This window comes from Hippocampus bargibanti, linkage group LG01 (genome assembly GCF_051943395.1).
Source record: "Hippocampus bargibanti isolate YZ-2025 linkage group LG01, ASM5194339v1, whole genome shotgun sequence".
Taxonomy (NCBI): domain Eukaryota; kingdom Metazoa; phylum Chordata; class Actinopteri; order Syngnathiformes; family Syngnathidae; genus Hippocampus; species Hippocampus bargibanti.
In genome coordinates, this window is record NC_142734.1 from 15,687,594 (window position 1) to 15,710,427 (window position 22,834).

At 42.4% G+C, this 22,834-nt stretch overlaps 1 protein-coding gene across 1 annotated transcript; it reads left to right on the forward strand.

Annotated features, from left to right (window-relative positions):
* Nucleotides 1–20,959: 20,959 nt before the first annotated feature.
* On the forward strand, nucleotides 20,960–22,460 carry LOC148903299 (rhodopsin). The gene has a single exon (XM_088999541.1). The coding sequence runs from the start codon at nucleotides 21,055–21,057 to the stop codon at nucleotides 22,117–22,119; it is 1,065 nt and encodes a 354-aa protein (XP_088855667.1). The 5' UTR covers nucleotides 20,960–21,054; the 3' UTR covers nucleotides 22,120–22,460.
* Nucleotides 22,461–22,834: the final 374 nt, after the last annotated feature.

Genomic DNA, 22,834 nt, shown 5'->3' on the forward strand with positions numbered 1-22,834 from the left:
AAACTCGGGTGCGGAAAATCAGACTGGACCCTCCGCACCCTGCCCACCACCTTTTCCAGCTACTCCCCTCAGGCAGGCGCTACCGATCCATGCGCACCAAATCCAGCAGACATTTAAACAGCTTCTTCCCCCAAGCCATTAACTCTTTGAACAGTAGCCCAAATAGAACTGTATAGTGCCTCTTTGCAATTTTTTTGATGATGATACTAGTGCAACGTTGTAGTCCCTACTGTAGAAGACTTCTTTGTAAATCCACAGAGCACCTTGTGGATTGATTATGTATTGTCATATACAAAAGAAAAAAATGACATGTCTGTAGCACAAGGAGTGGAATCAGGCTGGCGAGCAGATGGAGCAGTGAACCACCCGAGCCTGTTCTCACCCCTTAGAAGCCTAATCCATCATCGTTTGATCCGTCTCTGCATACTTCGGTCTCGTTAAGGAAATGAAAGCTTAATTGGAAATTGTGTTAATTCTGTGGCATGGTAGAAACTCAATCCTGGCTTTCATCTTTGCCCACTTCCCACCACTCACGACACATTACAAGGCCTATGATTAATGTCCTCCAAAGTCACTGGTCCACCAAAGCAAACAAACGCGCGATGAACGAACTATAATGTTGTCAGTTTATTTTCTTCACGAAATCCTTGAATCAGAATTGTGCTGCATGCTAAGAATAGTCTCGGATGAGTAGATGATTGTTGTTGCCATACTCCACACTCAATGAATATCCATGTCATTTAAATGGACGCAGCTGAGCTTCAAACACATTGAATGTCAAAATATTATTCATTACACATGCCCATATCCACACCAGTACCCATTTCTTTTGACCTGCAGTGTCTGCAGCCTTTAGTATTATGAAGCCCACTTAATACTTGCTGTTTACAATTATCCATACCTGCCATTTTGTCAAAGCTTTCCTTTCTACTGATGTGTTTGAATCAGCAAAAAACAATATTATTTATTGCATTAGCAGCCCAAGCATTTGGTAGCTTGCCCTTCAGTGGAGACATACTCAATTGAATCCACCTTTTAATATGACCATATCAAATATCTAAAAAAACAAAACGTCAATACATGTATTGTATGGAAATGGAGTATAACGGTATGCAACTGTGCATTGCAGTACATATCTAGAACAGTCAACATTCAACATGAAAAAAAAACATGATTATTCCTGAATGCAGATTACTGTAGACATGCTTTTCTTGTTTATCTCTGACCAAGGATTCAGGAGATGGAAAAATGTTGAGGTCATTAAAGTTCCAGCACTACTTGCCCTGTCAGGACGAAACTAGGTTAATGGAGCAGTCTCATTCGTAATAGTTCAGGTTACGTTGGCTGGCACTCCAGCTTTTGAAGGCCATGTAAATTAAGCATGCCGGTACAAAGAGTTGAAATATGACTAAACAAAAATAAATACATGGCAGATGTGATCCGTTTCAGTTTGGTTCTTTCATGCAGAAACATCCGCCAGCAGCCTCGTCCTCACCACTGAGACTGCTGCTGGGGTTGGGACAGATGTAAAGAGAGAAGTCACATCGTATGATGCCAAAGTTTCCTCAGGTTCCAATATGAGGTCTTTGATCCTCTCTACAAACCCTGTGGTGTTCTCTACGTGGTATTCTGTGTTACCAACCAACGGAGCTAAAATAGTTTTTAAATATTTGGCTACATTGTGTGTAGAGGAGTCAATGCTACAAACAATGGGTCGGAGGGGCAACCCTTCTTTATGTATTTTTGGCAGGCCATAGATACATGGCGTGGCCTCTCCGGGTATAATCTAAAATACATCTGTTTGTCTATATGTTTTCCTTTCTCTAGCTTTTGGAGACAGTCAATCATTTCTTTCTTGTATCTATTGGAAGGGTCCCTTTTTAGTTGCTCATACGTGTTAGAATCACTGATTAACCTATTTATTTTGTCTTCATAATCCAATGTGTTGAGCAGCACTGTGCATCTGCCCTTGTCTGCTGGCAAAATAGTAATATTTTTGTCTTTTTGTAGAGTAGTTAACGCCTTTCTCTCTTCTAATGTTATGTTGGACGGAGGAAGTTTGGCACTACTGAGAAGAGCTGATATTTTAATGCGTAGATCATCTGCCTCTGCATACGAAAGATTTGTTATTTTTAATAGCCGATTCAGTAGCTGTGATATAATCTATTGTAGGTATAGTTTTAGGAGTCACTGAGAAATTTAAACCTTTGGTAAGTACCGCCTTTTCTGTCTCTGAGAGATCTCTGTCTGACAAATTTTTGATCCAATTCTCCCTTGCAAACTGTTCATACCTAATTTTACGCGTGTTTACCAGTAGCTGAGATTGTTTCAGTAAAAGTAATTTTTGAAATTTACCCTTTTGTCTCTCTTTGGTTTTGCTGTGGTGCCTCATATAACCGGATTTAGTAAATTCACACACTTCCTGATAGATTTTGTGGGTAAGATTAGTTTGTAATCGCTGATAATAAGTTTCTATTTCTGACTGTTTGTTTTTTATCTCTATGTTAAGTCTCCTAATTCGCAAATTTAGAATTTTCCTAGTATAATTTTGGTACGTAACTTAGAAAAGGCCACCTTTAAATTAGTTGATTTAAAGAACCACCTCAGATTCAATCTTAGATGTAGACAGAGCCGGTTAATTCCTAAATGCTTGAAGCAAGCACCCCTGGAACCCGGATACTTAGCCGATAAAATGCAACAAAATTATTGACAATTGACAATGCAGAGGTCGCCTGTTCGTGTCCTGCTCCGGCCTCCTTGTGTGGAGTTTGCATGTTTTCCCGGCCTCCGTGGGTTTCTCTCCGGTCCTCCGTTTCAACTTTCAAAATTCCAAAAACATGCATGGCAGGCAGATTGAACACTCCAAATTGTCCCTAGTTGTGAGTGTGAGAGTGACTGTTGTTTGTCTTTGTGTGCCCTGCGATTGGCTGGCAACCAATTCAGGGTGTCCCCCGCCTCGTGCCCGAAGACAGCTGAGATAGGCTCCAGCAACCCCCGCGACCCTAATGGAATAAGCAGTACGGTACTATATCCAATATATTTATCTAGTTGTGGTGTAAAGGGTAGTTATATTTACATTTTATATGTATATTTAAAAAAACATGATTATTCCTGAATGCAGATTACTGTAGACATGCTTTTCTTGTTTATCTCTGACCAAGGATTCAGGAGATGGAAAAATGTTGAGGTCATTAAAGTTCCAGCACTACTTGCCCTGTCAGGACGAAACTAGGTTAATGGAGCAGTCTCATTCGTAATAGTTCAGGTTACGTTGGCTGGCACTCCAGCTTTTGAAGGCCATGTAAATTAAGCATGCCGGTACAAAGAGTTGAAATATGACTAAACAAAAATAAATACATCAATCAATAAACAAACAAACAAATTCATTCACTGATTCATTCATTCACGTGTTCATTCATTCCTTCCTTTTCCAATCCACTCTATTGGAGCTGGAGCCTATCCCAGCCGTCTTCAGGAAGTCGGAGGGGGTCACCCTGAATTGTTTGATTGTTTGCTGCCAATTGCAGCAAACAAACAACTAAATTATTGCCGAACAACAAACAAACAAATACATTATTACCAAAACCTAGTTTTTTTCTGCAGCAATCTTTCTTCTCTTTTACATCCTTTGTGTGTTCAGCAGTGGACACTTCCGTACTTGGACAGAACACATTTTCAGAACCTCAGCAATTACCCCTCTAACAATGAGACTAATCCCACCGTAATCACATTTTGAGGCGTGTCATACTTTTAGATGATTTTCATGCACGACCTTCACAGTGGTTGGCCGCTATTGTTTTGGAAATCATATCCTTGAAAAGCCCGAGAGGGTTGACTTTGTACCACTTACAACATTTTCCCAGTGGCGGTCCGTGCATTTCACACCTAGGCCTTCAGTGAAGTCCTGCTTAGTCCGACTTGAACAAATATCCCTCGTAATACCATAATTTATGACACAACGGCTGGAGATATCATTTGCAAAAGCACACGCACGCAGTACTGGGCGTGGCATCACCTTAATCTACAACACAGGCTATTTTCCGGAGCAATTACACATCAATAAATCTGCATCAGCAATTAGAACTTGTCACTATACGTGATACTGCAAATTTAAAATCATTTGTCCACAAAGTTTTATGAAGTCCACCAAGAATATGCAATCTTTAACAAGATTTTACGCTAAATTACAAAATGTCAGTTTAATATAAGAAAAACAACAAGACGTTCACAAAACGAACTATTTGTTGAAAATAAAAGTAAACAAATATTTTTCATTTGTTCTTGAGAATAGGCTTACCTACATCCGACAGCGAGTTGTCCTGTCCTTCAGCCATTGTGGGTTAAAAAAGCGAGTAGATATACTTGTTTTTTCTGCTAAAGTTTCCGGGTTTCCGGGCTGAGGGCTGAGGTAAAGTGAGTATCCAATCACAGGACGCGTACGTCATGTTCAACGCGAGGCCCTCTAGCTGGCCTTACTGTGCCAACTTGTGATCTGATTGGCTATCGCAGCTGTATATCAACTACATGTGCCCGTTCATGTACAGCGCACAGACGCCCTCACTGTTGATTCTGAAGGCGTCGGTCAGATTTCATACAGCCTGGCGACACAAACTAGCTGAATTCTGATTGGATTAAAAACTCTGACCTAAAACTACAACACTGAAAGGAGCATAACCAAATGGATATAATATAACATCAAGAAAACAGTATGTATAATAATAATAATAATAATAATAATAATAATAATAATAATAATAATATATATATATATATATATATATATATATATTCAGAAAAAATACTTTTTTTAATGAAATTGACTTTTATTATAATTATGATAATGATGTCTGATTATGTTAGGCCAGCAGAGAAGGCCTTGCTGGCCCTGACGGCCCACCACTGCATTTTCCTGTGTGTCATTTCAAATATGCAAACAAATACTTCTCACACTGTACTGTACCTGGTGCCAGTGCAACAAAGCTACTATTGTATTGCCATCTAGAGGTACATGGTGAGATTACATCTTAAAAAACGATGTACAGACCATATTTAAGTTTTCCCCTAACCCCCTCAAAAAAGAAAGAATACAATGGGGGATCATTTTTATAAAAACATGTTAAAAAGTGTTGAAAAAATACACACACAAGAAAAACAATGTTGAGACGCGAGTAGTCAGCAAATCTTCGGGAAGCTTGACTAGCTAGGTATTTTTGTTATGACTGTCAGCCTTCACCGCTTTGTGCGTATGTCTTTTTCGGAGCTGATTAGGGATCAGAATCAGCTCCAGTTGGACACACTAGAACAGTTTCTGATCCACCCAGTTGAGTCTGGCTCAGCCTTCAAGGTAAATTTGGTTATCAGGCGCAATAATTCTACAAACTCACATGCCTCAAACTTCAGCTTCATCTCTTGTTCCTGTCAACATGCTGTACAATTATCCAAAAGAGAAAGCAGTGTATGAACAAAAGGCAGCAAAATTGGGTCTCTTTCATCGAAGGTGTTGGTTGTGCTCTACTGTCATTGTTCTGCTCCCGTTTGAAGTCCCTCGACTTGTGTGGCTGTTTAACATATGAATGATGAGATGTGATAAAAAAGCAGTTCTGAAAAGTGGCTGATGAATATGTGTGAATCTGAAGCGGTTGTTTTGTGATCATGTGCAGATGAGTGTGTGTGGCAGGTATGCGTGTATTTTGTGATGCCGCTCACATTCCTACACTGTGCACGACCAGGTCTGTTCTTGCTATACCTTAAACATGACGTTTAAATAAAAACATGCTCAACTCTGCATTTTTGAGGATGTGTGTTTGTGTGTGCGTGTGTTTGTGTGTGTGTGCGTGTGCGTGTGCGTGTGCGTGTGCGTGTGCGTGTGCGTGTGTGTGTGTGTGTGTGTGTGTGTGTGTGTGTGTGTGTGTGTGTGTGTGTGTGCCTGGAACATGACTCCACACACCTGACAGGAGTTCAACCATCTACATTGCACAGTAGATTTATCACCGTAGCAACCAGAAAGATGTTGAATCGTGTCAAGGACTGCTAATTTCTCTGCAATTCACACATACAATACCCTTGAGGAGTCAGAAAACCATGCACAAATTGTTGTGTACAAGTGTGTAGCTGTATACATGAGTTTGAACGAGAAAGACCAAAGTAATGAGAAAAGGGAAGAGGCCAGATTAAGGCAGATCAGTGGATCGAATGGTAATGACAGAAGAAAGCAGTCTGGATGCATTGAATGTCCTTTACCAGAATCAGAATCCGAATAATCTGAATCATCTTTATTGGCCTAGTATGTAGAACACACAAGGAATTTGTCTCCGGTAGAACACACTGCACAAGTATCATCATGAAAAAAAGACATGACAAATAAATATGGCGGACACTAATAAAGGTGAATCTAATCTAATCTAATCTAATCTAATCTAATCTAATCTAATTCCATTCCTCATGATTGGTAAAAATCGCAGATGGAGCAGTGAACCACCCGAGCCTGTTCTCACCCCTTAGAAGCCTAATCCATCATCGTTTGATCCGTCTCTGCATACTTCGGTCTCGTTAAGGAAATGAAAGCTTAATTGGAAATTGTGTTAATTCTGTGGCATGGTAGAAACTCAATCCTGGCTTTCATCTTTGCCCACTTCCCACCACTCACGACACATTACAAGGCCTATGATTAATGTCCTCCAAAGTCACTGGTCCACCAAAGCAAACAAACGCGCGATGAACGAACTATAATGTTGTCAGTTTATTTTCTTCACGAAATCCTTGAATCAGAATTGTGCTGCATGCTAAGAATAGTCTCGGATGAGTAGATGATTGTTGTTGCCATACTCCACACTCAATGAATATCCATGTCATTTAAATGGACGCAGCTCAGCTTCAAACACATTGAATGTCAAAATATTATTCATTACACATGCCCATATCCACACCAGTACCCATTTCTTTTGACCTGCAGTGTCTGCAGCCTTTAGTATTATGAAGCCCACTTAATACTTGCTGTTTACAATTATCCATACCTGCCATTTTGTCAAAGCTTTCCTTTCTACTGATGTGTTTGAATCAGCAAAAAACAATATTATTTATTGCATTAGCAGCCCAAGCATTTGGTAGCTTGCCCTTCAGTGGAGACATACTCAATTGAATCCACCTTTTAATATGACCATATCAAATATCTAAAAAAACAAAACGTCAATACATGTATTGTATGGAAATGGAGTATAACGGTATGCAACTGTGCATTGCAGTACATATCTAGAACAGTCAACATTCAACATGAAAAAAAAACATGATTATTCCTGAATGCAGATTACTGTAGACATGCTTTTCTTGTTTATCTCTGACCAAGGATTCAGGAGATGGAAAAATGTTGAGGTCATTAAAGTTCCAGCACTACTTGCCCTGTCAGGACGAAACTAGGTTAATGGAGCAGTCTCATTCGTAATAGTTCAGGTTACGTTGGCTGGCACTCCAGCTTTTGAAGGCCATGTAAATTAAGCATGCCGGTACAAAGAGTTGAAATATGACTAAACAAAAATAAATACATCAATCAATAAACAAACAAACAAATTCATTCACTGATTCATTCATTCACGTGTTCATTCATTCCTTCCTTTTCCAATCCACTCTATTGGAGCTGGAGCCTATCCCAGCCGTCTTCAGGAAGTCGTAGGGGGTCACCCTGAATTGTTTGATTGTTTGCTGCCAATTGCAGCAAACAAACAACTAAATTATTGCCGAACAACAAACAAACAAATACATTATTACCAAAACCTAGTTTTTTTCTGCAGCAATCTTTCTTCTCTTTTACATCCTTTGTGTGTTCAGCAGTGGACACTTCCGTACTTGGACAGAACACATTTTCAGAACCTCAGCAATTACCCCTCTAACAATGAGACTAATCCCACCGTAATCACATTTTGAGGCGTGTCATACTTTTAGATGATTTTTATGCACGACCTTCACAGTGGTTGGCCGCTATTGTTTTGGAAATCATATCCTTGAAAAGCCCGAGAGGGTTGACTTTGTACCACTTACAACATTTTCCCAGTGGCGGTCCGTGCATTTCACACCTAGGCCTTCAGTGAAGTCCTGCTTAGTCCGACTTGAACAAATATCCCTCGTAATACCATAATTTATGACACAACGGCTGGAGATATCATTTGCAAAAGCACACGCACGCAGTACTGGGCGTGGCATCACCTTAATCTACAACACAGGCTATTTTCCGGAGCAATTACACATCAATAAATCTGCATCAGCAATTAGAATTTGTCACTATACGTGATACTGCAAATTTAAAATCATTTGTCCACAAAGTTTTATGAAGTCCACCAAGAATATGCAATCTTTAACAAGATTTTACGCTAAATTACAAAATGTCAGTTTAATATAAGAAAAACAACAAGACGTTCACAAAACGAACTATTTGTTGAAAATAAAAGTAAACAAACATTTTTCATTTGTTCTTGAGAATAGGCTTACCTATATCCGACAGCGAGTTGTCCTGTCCTTCAGCCATTGTGGGTTAAAAAAGCGAGTAGATATACTTGTTTTTTCTGCTAAAGTTTCCGGGTTTCCGGGCTAAGGGCTGAGGTAAAGTGAGTATCCAATCACAGGACGCGTACGTCATGTTCAACGCGAGGCCCTCTAGCTGGCCTTACTGTGCCAACTTGTGATCTGATTGGCTATCGCAGCTGTATATCAACTACATGTGCCCGTTCATGTACAGCGCACAGACGCCCTCACTGTTGATTCTGAAGGCGTCGGTCAGATTTCATACAGCCTGGCGACACAAACTAGCTGAATTCTGATTGGCCAGATTAAGGCAGATCAGTGGATCGAATGGTAATGACAGAAGAAAGCAGTCTGGATGCATTGAATGTCCTTTACCAGAATCAGAATCCGAATAATCTGAATCATCTTTATTGGCCTAGTATGTAGAACACACAAGGAATTTGTCTCCGGTAGAACACACTGCACAAGTATCATCATGAAAAAAAGACATGACAAATAAATATGGCGGACACTAATAAAGGTGAATCTAATCTAATCTAATCTAATCTAATCTAATCTAATCTAATTCCATTCCTCATGATTGGTAAAAATCCAGCCAAACGATCGGAATGAAAGTCAATTTGCCGGGTCCATAGGCAGTTACTGCTAGCTAGCCTGCACACGGCTCATTAGCTTGCACACTTGCTTTCTGATGTCTCTCGCAGAAGTATATAGATGCTAACGTTAGCATGGGGCTTGTTAAAATGCCACTGACTTTCAACTGTTTCATCGATGGTATTGTTTGGATTGGATTGGATATGCCTTTATTAGTCTCACAGTGGAGAAATTTACATTTCACAGCAGCAAAGTGATGAAAGGAATGAAAGTAGAAAAACAAAATACATGAGCTGCTGGAAAGGCAGCCACTCTCGCGGCGCCGTCTTGAAGTCAAAAGAACAAAAAAAAAACTAAATAACAAATAATATGACAGCATAGAGACAATATGACAAAACAAAGACACAGAGAGCCATTCATTCTTCAGGACTTGCTGTACCCTCTTTGTGATGACATGAAACAGTTCTAGATGAAAGAGGAGAGGATCAAAGCGTCTTTCCACCAGTGGATCAGGGACATCATGGTGGAATGTGCACGTCGACTACAAGCTAAATGTTGAAAGCAAACACGCAGCTGTAGCATCCATTGACGAAAAGAGATTGTCTCACATCTCCTGTTCCACATAAATTTGCTTCAATTCCAAGCCGCAACAGTTCCACATACGCATCGGCGCTCTGCGCTGACGCTCCTTTCTTCTTATTGCGGGTTCCTCAAGCCATGCATCCATCCAGCCGCAGACCGTCCAACGGCACTGACCTTTCCGCTAAACAAAGCGGGGCTGTGAAGATGCTGCCCATTACAGGCGCAAAAAAGCACAATGGCCCCTTTGGTGTCCAGCGATGGCAGTCGAATGGCTCCGACATTCCTCCCATTCAAAAACAGTACTGGCATATCCATGCTGCCGAAAAGGCGCAACCGCTCAGCACAGTCTCCTCCTTGATGAATGTCGTGGTCAAAAATGCTGAAAAACAATCCGTATCCGTTCCACACGACGCACAACAACACAAAGTGACAAAAGAAAACACAAAACAAGACAAAAACAACCAAAAAAAGCAAGGCTCATGAGAGCACTTGCTGAGGCTGCCTACTCGGGCGCCATCTTGGACTTCGTTTCATTGCAAATTAGAATCAGAACCTTTTCTCTCCACAAAGGCGAATCCTCCGGTGCATTCAAGATGAAGTGTACGATACTCATCATTTGTTTTACTCGTCGGGTTTATTTAAAAGGGCCGTTTCCCTGTTTCAACATGACGGTCAGTATCATGCAATCAAAATTGTGCTTTCCGCCAACCTACGTCAGTGTCATCCAATCAAAATTGCGCTTTCCCCCAACTGCAGCCCCAACAGGAAATAAACAGCGAAAAAGCGAGAATATGTATTTAGTTTTATCGGCAAGCCATAGGTTCCCGAGCCCTGCGCTAGACAGTTCTAATTGAGGTTACTGTTTAGAGAGATAATGGCGACGGGGGAAGAAGCTGTTTAAATATCTGCTGGATTTGGTACGCATGGATCGGTAGCGCCTGCCTGAGGGGAGTTGCTGGAAAAGGTGTTGGGCAGGGTGCGGATGGTCCAGTAGGACTTTCTGTGCCCTTCTCTTGAATCTTGCAAATTATTTCACCTCGTTCCCACTTTCTCTCCGCTTTATCTTCACTTGGGTCGCGGGGTGTGTTGGAGTCGATCCCAGATTGGCTCCAGTGAATGGTTGCATAGACATGCAACCATTCACGCTCATGCAAGTGTACAATTTGAGTGTTCCATTAACTTGCCTGTTTTTAGAATGTGGTTAGGAAACCGGAATACCTGGAGAAAACCTGGCCCATGGATTCTGCAAGACCATTCAGCGTCTGAACAGCCATCAGGTGATGACTGCATATCCAGGATGAAACGTCTGTCTGGTGAAACCAGCCAGCTGTCCTAGTGTCAAAACGAAGGGAACGTTCACGCAAGAGATGTGACACTTTCAATTTGAGGTCATCTATACTGTCACCACACACTTCCTGAGTGAAACACTGTGGAACTGAATACCCCAATAGAATGTTTGCATATGTGATGATCGGACATCTATTTTGACCATAAATGTCATTACTCTGTGTTTTGATGATTACCTGAATGCATTTAGAATTGAGGAAGAATTCTTCTGTCACGTGAGGAGTGGAATTTGGGTCCCGTAAAGCAGTGGTCCCCAACCTTTTTTGCGCCACGGACCGATTTAATGTCAGACAATATTTTCACGGACAAGCCGATAAATACAACGAAATAAATTGACACGACAGGCATGGAAACTGTTTTTTTTTTCTTTCTTTTATATATAATAATGAACGTACTTCAGCTTCATCTCTTGTTCCTGTCAACATGCTGTACAATTATCCAAAAGAGAAAGCAGTGTATGAACAAAAGGCAGCAAAATTGGGTCTCTTTCATCGAAGGTGTTGGTTGTGCTCTACTGTCATTGTTCTGCTCCCGTTTGAAGTCCCTCGACTTGTGTGGCTGTTTAACATATGAATGATGAGATGTGATAAAAAAGCAGTTCTGAAAAGTGGCTGATGAATATGTGTGAATCTGAAGCGGTTGTTTTGTGATCATGTGCAGATGAGTGTGTGTGGCAGGTATGCGTGTATTTTGTGATGCCGCTCACATTCCTACACTGTGCACGACCAGGTCTGTTCTTGCTATACCTTAAACATGACGTTTAAATAAAAACATGCTCAACTCTGCATTTTTGAGGATGTGTGTTTGTGTTTGCGTGTGCGTGTGTTTGTGTGCGTGTGCGTGTGCGTGTGCGTGTGTGTGTGTGTGTGTGTGTGTGTGTGTGTGTGTGTGTGTGTGTGTGTGTGTGTGTGTGTGCCTGGAACATGACTCCACACACCTGACAGGAGTTCAACCATCTACATTGCACAGTGGATTTATCACCGTAGCAACCAGAAAGATGTTGAATCGTGTCAAGGACTGCTAATTTCTCTGCAATTCACACATACAATACCCTTGAGGAGTCAGAAAACCATGCACAAATTGTTGTGTACAAGTGTGTAGCTGTATACATGAGTTTGAACGAGAAAGACCAAAGTAATGAGAAAAGGGAAGAGGCCAGATTAAGGCAGATCAGTGGATCGAATGGTAATGACAGAAGAAAGCAGTCTGGATGCATTGAATGTCCTTTACCAGAATCAGAATCCGAATAATCTGAATCATCTTTATTGGCCTAGTATGTAGAACACACAAGGAATTTGTCTCCGGTAGAACACACTGCACAAGTATCATCATGAAAAAAAGACATGACAAATAAATATGGCGGACACTAATAAAGGTGAATCTAATCTAATCTAATCTAATCTAATCTAATCTAATCTAATCTAATTCCATTCCTCATGATTGGTAAAAATCCAGCCAAACGATCGGAATGAAAGTCAATTTGCCGGGTCCATAGGCAAAGTTACTGCTAGCTAGCCTGCACGCGGCTCATTAGCTTGCACACTTGCTTTCTGATGTCTCTCGCAGAAGTATATAGATGCTAACGTTAGCATGGGGCTTGTTAAAATGCCACTGACTTTCAACTGTTTCATCGATGGTATTGTTTGGATTGGATTGGATATGCCTTTATTAGTCTCACAGTGGAGAAATTTACATTTCACAGCAGCAAAGTGATGAAAGGAATGAAAGTAGAAAAACAAAATACATGAGCTGCTGGAAAGGCAGCCACTCTCGCGGCGCCGTCTTGAAGTCAAAAGAACAAAAAAAAAACTAAATAACAAATAATATGACAGCATAGAGACAATATGACAAAACAAAGACACAGAGAGCCATTCATTCTTCAGGACTTGCTGTACCCTCTTTGTGATGACATGAAACAGTTCTAGATGAAAGAGGAGAGGATCAAAGCGTCTTTCCACCAGTGGATCAGGGACATCATGGTGGAATGTGCACGTCGACTACAAGCTAAATGTTGAAAGCAAACACGCAGCTGTAGCATCCATTGACGAAAAGAGATTGTCTCACATCTCCTGTTCCACATAAATTTGCTTCAATTCCAAGCCGCAACAGTTCCACATACGCATCGGCGCTCTGCGCTGACGCTCCTTTCTTCTTATTGCGGGTTCCTCAAGCCATGCATCCATCCAGCCGCAGACCGTCCAACGGCACTGACCTTTCCGCTAAACAAAGCGGGGCTGTGAAGATGCTGCCCATTACAGGCGCAAAAAAGCACAATGGCCCCTTTGGTGTCCAGCGATGGCAGTCGAATGGCTCCGACATTCCTCCCATTCAAAAACAGTACTGGCATATCCATGCTGCCGAAAAGGCGCAACCGCTCAGCACAGTCTCCTCCTTGATGAATGTCGTGGTCAAAAATGCTGAAAAACAATCCGTATCCGTTCCACACGACGCACAACAACACAAAGTGACAAAAGAAAACACAAAACAAGACAAAAACAACCAAAAAAAGCAAGGCTCATGAGAGCACTTGCTGAGGCTGCCTACTCGGGCGCCATCTTGGACTTCGTTTCATTGCAAATTAGAATCAGAACCTTTTCTCTCCACAAAGGCGAATCCTCCGGTGCATTCAAGATGAAGTGTACGATACTCATCATTTGTTTTACTCGTCGGGTTTATTTAAAAGGGCCGTTTCCCTGTTTCAACATGACGGTCAGTATCATGCAATCAAAATTGTGCTTTCCGCCAACCTACGTCAGTGTCATCCAATCAAAATTGCGCTTTCCCCCAACTGCAGCCCCAACAGGAAATAAACAGCGAAAAAGCGAGAATATGTATTTAGTTTTATCGGCAAGCCATAGGTTCCCGAGCCCTGCGCTAGACAGTTCTAATTGAGGTTACTGTTTAGAGAGATAATGGCGACGGGGGAAGAAGCTGTTTAAATATCTGCTGGATTTGGTACGCATGGATCGGTAGCGCCTGCCTGAGGGGAGTTGCTGGAAAAGGTGTTGGGCAGGGTGCGGATGGTCCAGTAGGACTTTCTGTGCCCTTCTCTTGAATCTTGCAAATTATTTCACCTCGTTCCCACTTTCTCTCCGCTTTATCTTCACTTGGGTCGCGGGGTGTGTTGGAGTCGATCCCAGATTGGCTCCAGTGAATGGTTGCATAGACATGCAACCATTCACGCTCATGCAAGTGTACAATTTGAGTGTTCCATTAACTTGCCTGTTTTTAGAATGTGGTTAGGAAACCGGAATACCTGGAGAAAACCTGGCCCATGGATTCTGCAAGACCATTCAGCGTCTGAACAGCCATCAGGTGATGACTGCATATCCAGGATGAAACGTCTGTCTGGTGAAACCAGCCAGCTGTCCTAGTGTCAAAACGAAGGGAACGTTCACGCAAGAGATGTGACACTTTCAATTTGAGGTCATCTATACTGTCACCACACACTTCCTGAGTGAAACACTGTGGAACTGAATACCCCAATAGAATGTTTGCATATGTGATGATCGGACATCTATTTTGACCATAAATGTCATTACTCTGTGTTTTGATGATTACCTGAATGCATTTAGAATTGAGGAAGAATTCTTCTGTCACGTGAGGAGTGGAATTTGGGTCCCGTAAAGCAGTGGTCCCCAACCTTTTTTGCGCCACGGACCGATTTAATGTCAGACAATATTTTCACGGACAAGCCGATAAATACAACGAAATAAATTGACACGACAGGCATGGAAACTGTTTTTTTTTCTTTCTTTTATATATAATAATGAACGTGAATCCATTGTGTATTTTTATACAACTTTATTAGCAGAGTCCTGGTAACATCGCGCCAACAACAACATATGTAACATCTTTCAGCGGTATGTACCATGTGACCGAGACAAGCGTTTTGACAAGCGTCAAGAGTCAGTCATAGACGGATGTAATCTGGTAATTTCTCATTTTTCAAAATAAAACATAGTTCGGTCTCAGATAATAAATAAAACGGAAATTATGTAAAATATATTAATATTTATTATTTCTGCGTGGCCTGGCACCAAATGACCCATGGACCGGTACCAGCCCGCGGCCCGGGGGTTGTGGACTTCTGCTCTAGAGTGCCAAAGTAAAAGTCTTTATCTGCAAAAATTCAAAGTAAAAAACAGAAAGCAGTGATGAACACAGCAAGGCATAGAAGTCTTAACATTCTGACATGTAAAGTAACTCGAGCTTATACACTGTATACACTAGTGTTAAACTAAACACTCAATCGTGTCATTATTACTGCACTGTCAACACGACTTCTTGTTGTTGTACCACACTATTGTGTGTTGAAAGTTTAACACCCCAGTAAATGTTACGTTGACATTAGGTAGTTTGGATGCATGCATATGGAAAGTTTGTGTGTTGAAATTAACACCTCATGGTGTTGAATTAACACTAGCAGAATTGGAGTGTGGCTGTGCTTATGAAATTCATATGTGACATTTACTGTGTGTCGAATCACAACAAAATTTAGTAAGATGAGTGTGGTACTGAGTTTTACAGACAAGTTAGTCCAAAAGTAATAATTGAAAAAAGACTATGTAAGGGCATTGATTTGAGTAATTTCCTGTAAATAAGAGTAACCTTTTGATCCAGCACCATCATACATTTTTAACAGATCTGGGTTGCAAGTAGACTTTTCTCTGTGTTTTTGTCGTGATGTGTAATCTGGCTTTGTTTAGTCAATACGTTGTTTTAAACTAACATTAAAAATACATTGTGGGACACCAGTGACGTGCAGTCAAGGGAGGCAGGTGAGGCCGTGCCTCACCTGTCATCATGGAAATATCCATCCATCCATCCATTTTCTGTACCGCTTATTCCTCATTAGGGTTGCGGGGGCTGCTGGAGCCTATCCCAGCTGTCTTCGGGCACGAGGCAGGGGACACCCTGAATTGGTTGCCAGCCAATCACAGGGCACACAAAGACAAACAACAGTCACTCTCACACTCACAACTAGGGACAATTTGGAGTGTTCAATCTGCCTGCCATGCATGTTTTTGGAATTTTTTGAGGAAACCGGAGGACCCGGAGAAAACCCACGGGGGCCCGGGGAAAACATGCAAACTCCACACAAGGAGGCCGGAGCAGGACACGAACAGGCGACCTCTGCATTGTTAAGCCAGCGTGCTAACCACTCGACTACCGGGCCGCCCATCATGGAAATATCAAAAGAAAAAATAAACAGTTGTATTTATTTGGTGATTTGTACTTTAAAGTTCTTTTCCATTTAACGTCACCTTTTTTTGATGTTTTTTTTTTCAAAATCGCTGAATTTTCACATTTACCGTTCAAATACTTCGAGACGAGCGGTGAGGCAGCAGCCGGCTGAGCCTCACCATGGATTGCGCAATAACTATGCTAACTGTGCTGGCTTGCTCTGCAATGAGACCGCATTGCTGTCCCTCTGCATATCGCTATGAAAGTATTCAAACACTTAGTATATGAACTCAATTTCTACAATTTAGCTGGTGTATATGATGTACAGTCACTGTACATTATAAACACTGTACTGCAACTGTGTGCATAGGTGAGGCACACAGTTCTCCTGCCTCATGACAGGGGGCGCTGGTGATTCCAGAGATTCTTCTTGCGACTCCTCGGCTGCAGAATAATAGAATTAGTGACAGCAAGCTACAGTAAACAGTTAGCAAGTTAAGTGCAACTAAGAAGTCCGTCTTGAAAATGGCTTTAACAGTAAATCTCCAACCAAAATCCATGTCCTCTCCTCCTTCGGCCATTGTGGGTTGACAAAACTGCTATTAAATCAACACAATATATTTACTTATGCAGTTCGCTACCGATACAATGTGCTAGCTCTGATCTTGTTATGAGCTGCTTGTGACCAGAGCAGATTGGCTAGCGACTAGCCAATCATAGTTTGCGAAAACGCTAACGTTGACCAGCGCCTTCTAGAAGACGTTGGTACCCCTTTTGGGCACCAACTCGAAATCTGATTGGTTAGAGCAACAGCTTGATTGACACATTTGATGCGACAGGGCTTGCAGAACTGATTGTGAAGGCCTCCAAGTAGATTTCTGACCCCGGTAACAAATGATCGCTGAAATGTAATTGGTTTAATGCTTAAATACGTAAACACACGCCTGAAAACCGAAAACAGGGGAAAAAGTAATTAAAGGAAGCTGAAAGACAATTTGCAATTATTTAATAAGAATTCATGGACAAAATATAATTAACATCAGTCGGTGATCCTGATATTTTAGGCCAGCAGAGAAAGCTTTGCAGGCATTGACAGTCTGCCACTGTTATATGAAGGGCTCCATTGTATGATGAATTAAGTTCACTTGTTCACTTCACTGCATGCTGGTGAGTGCGGAAAAAAGAACATCATGTAGTTTTTTAGGGTGGGGGCTTTGGGGGGGGGTACATGGTGACACATCCACATGGTGGGCAATAGGGGAAAAAACGAGAGGTGACTTTGCGCCGATTGTGACACAACAGGAACTGAGTCTGAGCAGTGTTGCTTTTGCTGCTGCAGGCACTCGTAAGATGTTTTCTTGAAAGACCCCCGTGCTGAAAAAGAGCTTCCATTTAATCATGAGCTGAACAGTCCAATCTTGACGAATCAATACTGATGCGATGAGAGCGTCATAAATCAGTAAATAGCTCCCACTGCTGGCATAGATGCTGCAGGTACACGATGCAGCAAAGACTTTCACCATCCACCATTTTATGTGAAACTACAACCCACGCAGTCTTTTTCCTTTCATGGGACTTGGTTTGTGTTCATTCAATAAATTCCAATGCGGGTTTCGAATGGATGACCGATGATAGTTTTCCAAATTGACCACCTCGACACCAGCTGCTGTTATTTTTGTTCTGATGATGTTGATCAGTGTGTGGAGTGTGGTGTGGGGGCCGATGTGTGGAATGTGCCATGTCCTGTTTGCAGAGTTCCCTTCAACTACCGGTCCTCAGTGAGAGAGCATCACACTCTTCCCACTCATTTGTCCGCTCGAAACTTCACTCATCTTCAAATGTAAAAAAAGTAATAAATAAAAGTAAAAACACACTGGGGAATCACAAATGTTGCTGCATGCACCAAACCTAAAATGAAAATCATCGCCAAACCAATGATGGAATACACAACACACTAATTATCCACAATGTTAAAAGCTGAATAATATTGATTTTGCTATGAGCACTTTTAACAAATGCCAGAAAGTACAATCATAGTGGTAATTTTAATATCGAGTGGTACATAACTCTAAAGTACTTTGCACTCAAAGTAAATTGTAAAAAAAACAGGACTGTACACTAAAATTTCCTCCAGCTTTGGAACGACTGTATACAGGGGTGTCCAAAGTTGGTCCTCGAGGGCCGCTGTCCTGCCTGTTTTCCAGCTCTCCCAGGAGCAACACACCTGATTCAAATTATCAGCTCATCAGCCAGCTCTGAAGCAGCATCAAAATGGTCCTGATGATTTGAGTTGCTCCTGGGAGAGCTGGAAAACAGGCAGGACGGCGGCCCTCGAGGACCGACTTTGGACACCCCTGGTATAGGAGGAAGAGAAACCACTAGAGGTCAGCAAAGGCAGGATTTTATTTCAGGCCCTTTTGGTAGCGTGCTAGCTAACAACAGTAAAGCTACTGTATACTCTGTGGAAAATCGTCGTTTCATTCTAACTCTTCACCAATCAGGTACATTCAATTGAGCACAGACGGCCGCTCTCCTAGTGCCTGTGTGGGCTCTCTCTCTCTCTCTCTCTCTCTCTCTCTCTCTCTCTCTCTCTCTCTCTCTCTCTCTCTCTCTCTCTCTCTCTCTCTCTCTCTCTCTCTCTCTCTCGGTGGACCCACCACAGAGTCTCCATCCCCAACCAGTAAGGGTCAAAACAATGACTGTTTTCCTCATCTGACTGTCAGATTGGACCAGAATTTTTCCCCACGGATCAGCTGACGGCTGACAACCACACTTCCCCGTGATGCTGGTGGCCTTGAGGCCAACCCGGTCAGAAAAAGTTATAAAGGTAGAACAAAAAACAGGAGAAAGAAAAGTGTAATGAGGCTGAAGATGGCAACATGTCACTGAGTGAAAATGACCCCGTTAAAACCGTGACAGGCCTATGAGAGTAACACATCCATAAGCCCCAAATCTCTTTAATACAACACCCATTAGGAAAGTGCTGAGCTCTTCAACAGCTTAGACGCTTCACCACTCAGCCTGTGCTCTATATACAAGCCACACTTGAGCCTGTACGAACATAAAAGGCCATATTTATAGACCCATTTAAAAAGCTGCTACATTCTATGCACAAAAATTAGATTCAGGAAAATACATGAGTGATATACTGTGCGTCACGTCTCAGGGGCATTCAGGTTCATGGCAGTGAGGCTTCCTCTTAAAACATTATCCCTTTTTGTCCTCACTCTCACTCCTTCTCTGGAGCAACCCACATCGTCCTTGACCATCATGCTGGAGTTTTATTGTGGTATAAGACAACATATGCCAGAAAGGTTGGCGGGTTGCCCCTGCAGAATGTGCGGGTGTGAGTGGACAAGGGTGTGTTTTTTAAAAGTATTTTATTTTGTTGCGACGATCCACTATGAGACTGTGAGACTGTGATCCACTGTGAGACTAATAAAGGCATATCCAATCCAATCCATTCCAAATTTGGTTTGCTTGCATCATGCGTGAGGATGTTTTATGCAATGTTCCGCCAACTTCCTTCGGAGATGCCGAGCAGACCGGTTGGGTTTATTACCTTGAGATGTTAATAAAAGCTCGCCCCTTGCCCCTGCCATCTGTTTTTCTTTTAATAACACAATATGACAGGAAGCTCTGAGTAGTGGCCAACAAATAAAGAAGGAACAGAAAAGAATCCAAGAAAGACGTCCAAGTCATCTCCCGATAAAGCAAAAAGAGTGTGTTAAATGATCTGCGGCAGGGCTGCCCAAATCCAATCCTCAAGAGAAGCCATTGAACCAGTTTTTGATTCAAAGATTGGCTCATTATCCAGCTCCGAGAATCCCGACAATGTCCCTAGTTATTTGAATCAAGACCAGCCTTGGGAACACTTGTATTACTTTATATCAAATTCATTAACCATTTCAATCTATTTCAAACTGTGTGTAAAATTGTTTTGTGGGGGTTGGGATATTTCTGGATGTCTGTATTTCAAACTTGGGAGTAGATTAATTGGATTTAAATTGTTGGAAAATGTTAGGGTAGTGGTTAGTGCCTCACGGTGCCTGCGTGGGTTTTCCCCAGGTTGTACATTTTCCTTCCAAAAACATGCATTGCAGGTTAATGGAACACTCCAAGTTGTCTCTGTAGCCCTTTTTCTATTTTTGACCTGTAGCTGACTGGCAATGAAGTCAGGGTGCACCCTGTCGACTGCCCACAGACAGCTGGTGTCGACTCCAGCACGCCTGTGAACCTTGTGATGATGAAGCAGTTGAGGAAATGGTAAACTTTATATTTGCTGTTGTATGATTACATTTCGTTCAGCCTTTCTGGATGGGAATATTTCTCTGCCTTTGGTAAAATGAAATGAGGTTGAGATACAGTATGGACACACCATGATAAGTTCACCTGAAAATGAAAGCAAATACATACAGTACTTCAATTCAGAGTTTGAGCAACCAAACACCTAAAACAGATACCCAAAAAGTTGTTTATGTTAAAACAGATACCCAATACCCATAGATACCCATAGTTAAAACAGATACCCAATGTACTCGATGTGCAAAATATGTGCCACGTTTGGAAGAGCTCTGAGCAAGTGTAATTAATTCCTTAATATATTGATGAGTGGTCAGTTCTGTTTGCAGGGATGGCTGGATTAGATATTAAACGTGGCCTAAATCACTTTGTGCTGACAGATTTGGAAGGTGATAATCCAAAGTGCGCCTTTTAAAAGGCTGAGCGTCGCCACCGGGGTCCGATTGTTGCAAGGTCCCCTTCTCCATCACGCTCCCGCAACAGCCAGAAGAAACACCAGTGAAGGGCTGATCGCAACCGCCGGCTGCAACCATGAACGGCACGGAAGGACCTTATTTCTACATCCCCATGGTCAACACCACCGGCATTGTCCGGAGTCCTTATGAATACCCTCAGTACTACCTTGTCAACCCAGCGGCCTTCGCCGCTCTGGGTGCCTACATGTTCTTGCTCATCCTGCTCGGCTTCCCCATCAACTTCCTCACCCTGTACGTCACCATCGAGCACAAGAAACTGCGGACGCCTCTAAACTACATCCTGCTGAATCTGGCGGTGGCGAACCTCTTCTTGGTGTTCGGAGGCTTCACCACCACCATGTACACCTCCATGCACGGCTACTTTGTGCTCGGGCGTCTGGGCTGCAATCTGGAAGGATTCTTTGCTACTCTCGGTGGTGAAATCGCCCTCTGGTCCCTGGTGGTTCTGGCTATTGAGAGGTGGGTGGTGGTCTGCAAGCCCATCAGCAACTTCCGTTTTGGAGAGAACCACGCCATCATGGGGTTGGCTTTCACCTGGCTCATGGCTTGCGCCTGCGCCGTGCCTCCCCTCGTCGGCTGGTCCCGTTACATCCCGGAGGGCATGCAGTGCTCCTGCGGGGTCGACTATTACACCCGGGCTGAGGGTTTCAACAACGAGTCCTTTGTGGTGTACATGTTCGTCTGCCACTTCCTCACTCCGCTGACCATCGTGTTCTTCTGCTACGGCCGCTTGCTCTGCGCTGTCAAAGAGGCGGCCGCCGCTCAGCAGGAGTCCGAGACCACCCAGAGGGCTGAGAGGGAAGTCACCCGCATGGTTGTTCTCATGGTGATTGCCTTCCTGGTGTGTTGGTTGCCCTACGCCAGCGTTGCCTGGTGGATTTTCACGCATCAGGGCTCCGACTTCGGGCCTGTCTTCATGACTATCCCAGCTTTCTTTGCCAAGAGCTCCGCCATCTACAACCCCTTGATCTACATCTGCATGAACAAGCAGTTCCGCCACTGCATGATCACCACCCTCTGCTGCGGGAAGAATCCCTTCGAGGAGGAGGAGGGTGCTTCCACTTCCGCCTCCAAAACCGAGGCCTCCTCTGTTTCTTCCAGCTCCGTCTCTCCCGCGTAAAAGGGCCGTCAAGCCAGAGCGAGGCGGTCTACTGTCCAGGAAGAGTTTGACTCCCCCAAGGACACGACTGAAGGCTAACGTCTACTTAAACAAATTCCTTTTTGTATTTTGACACACAAGTTGGTTCGACCTAAAGACAGTTGCAGGAAAGATCAGCCCATTACAGAGTTGTTCCTGTTTGTACACAATATCCAATGCTACTATCTATGAGATTGTTTCCCTTAGATTGAGGGAAATCCATTTGAATCTTTAACAGTTGGATTCTATGCGATACTGGCTTATGTTTGAATGTAGAGGCATGTAATCAAGGCAACGTAAAATAAAAGGCACTTTGCAAATGACTCATCACCTTTATGTTTTACTTACTATCGGAATGGATGACAGAAATAATGATGTAGTTTATTGTTGAAAGGAATAAATGGGAATGCAACATTCCGTATGCATTTTATGTCCTGTGTCAATTTCTACCTTACGAGTTTACCCACTCTTGGGTCACCTTGGATTTAGAACTTGTTCTGGATGGGCGATTATTTATTGTTAGTCATAATTATATAACGATTCAACTTCACCTATTATGACAAGTTGGGATTTTATTGAAGTAAAGGTGACACTCTATGAAGACTTTCAGGACAAAATAATGAAATGGATAAAATAATTGAAAGAAATATCAAGTCCTTTTTGGATAAAATGCCTCCAAATAAAGTCTAATGATCAA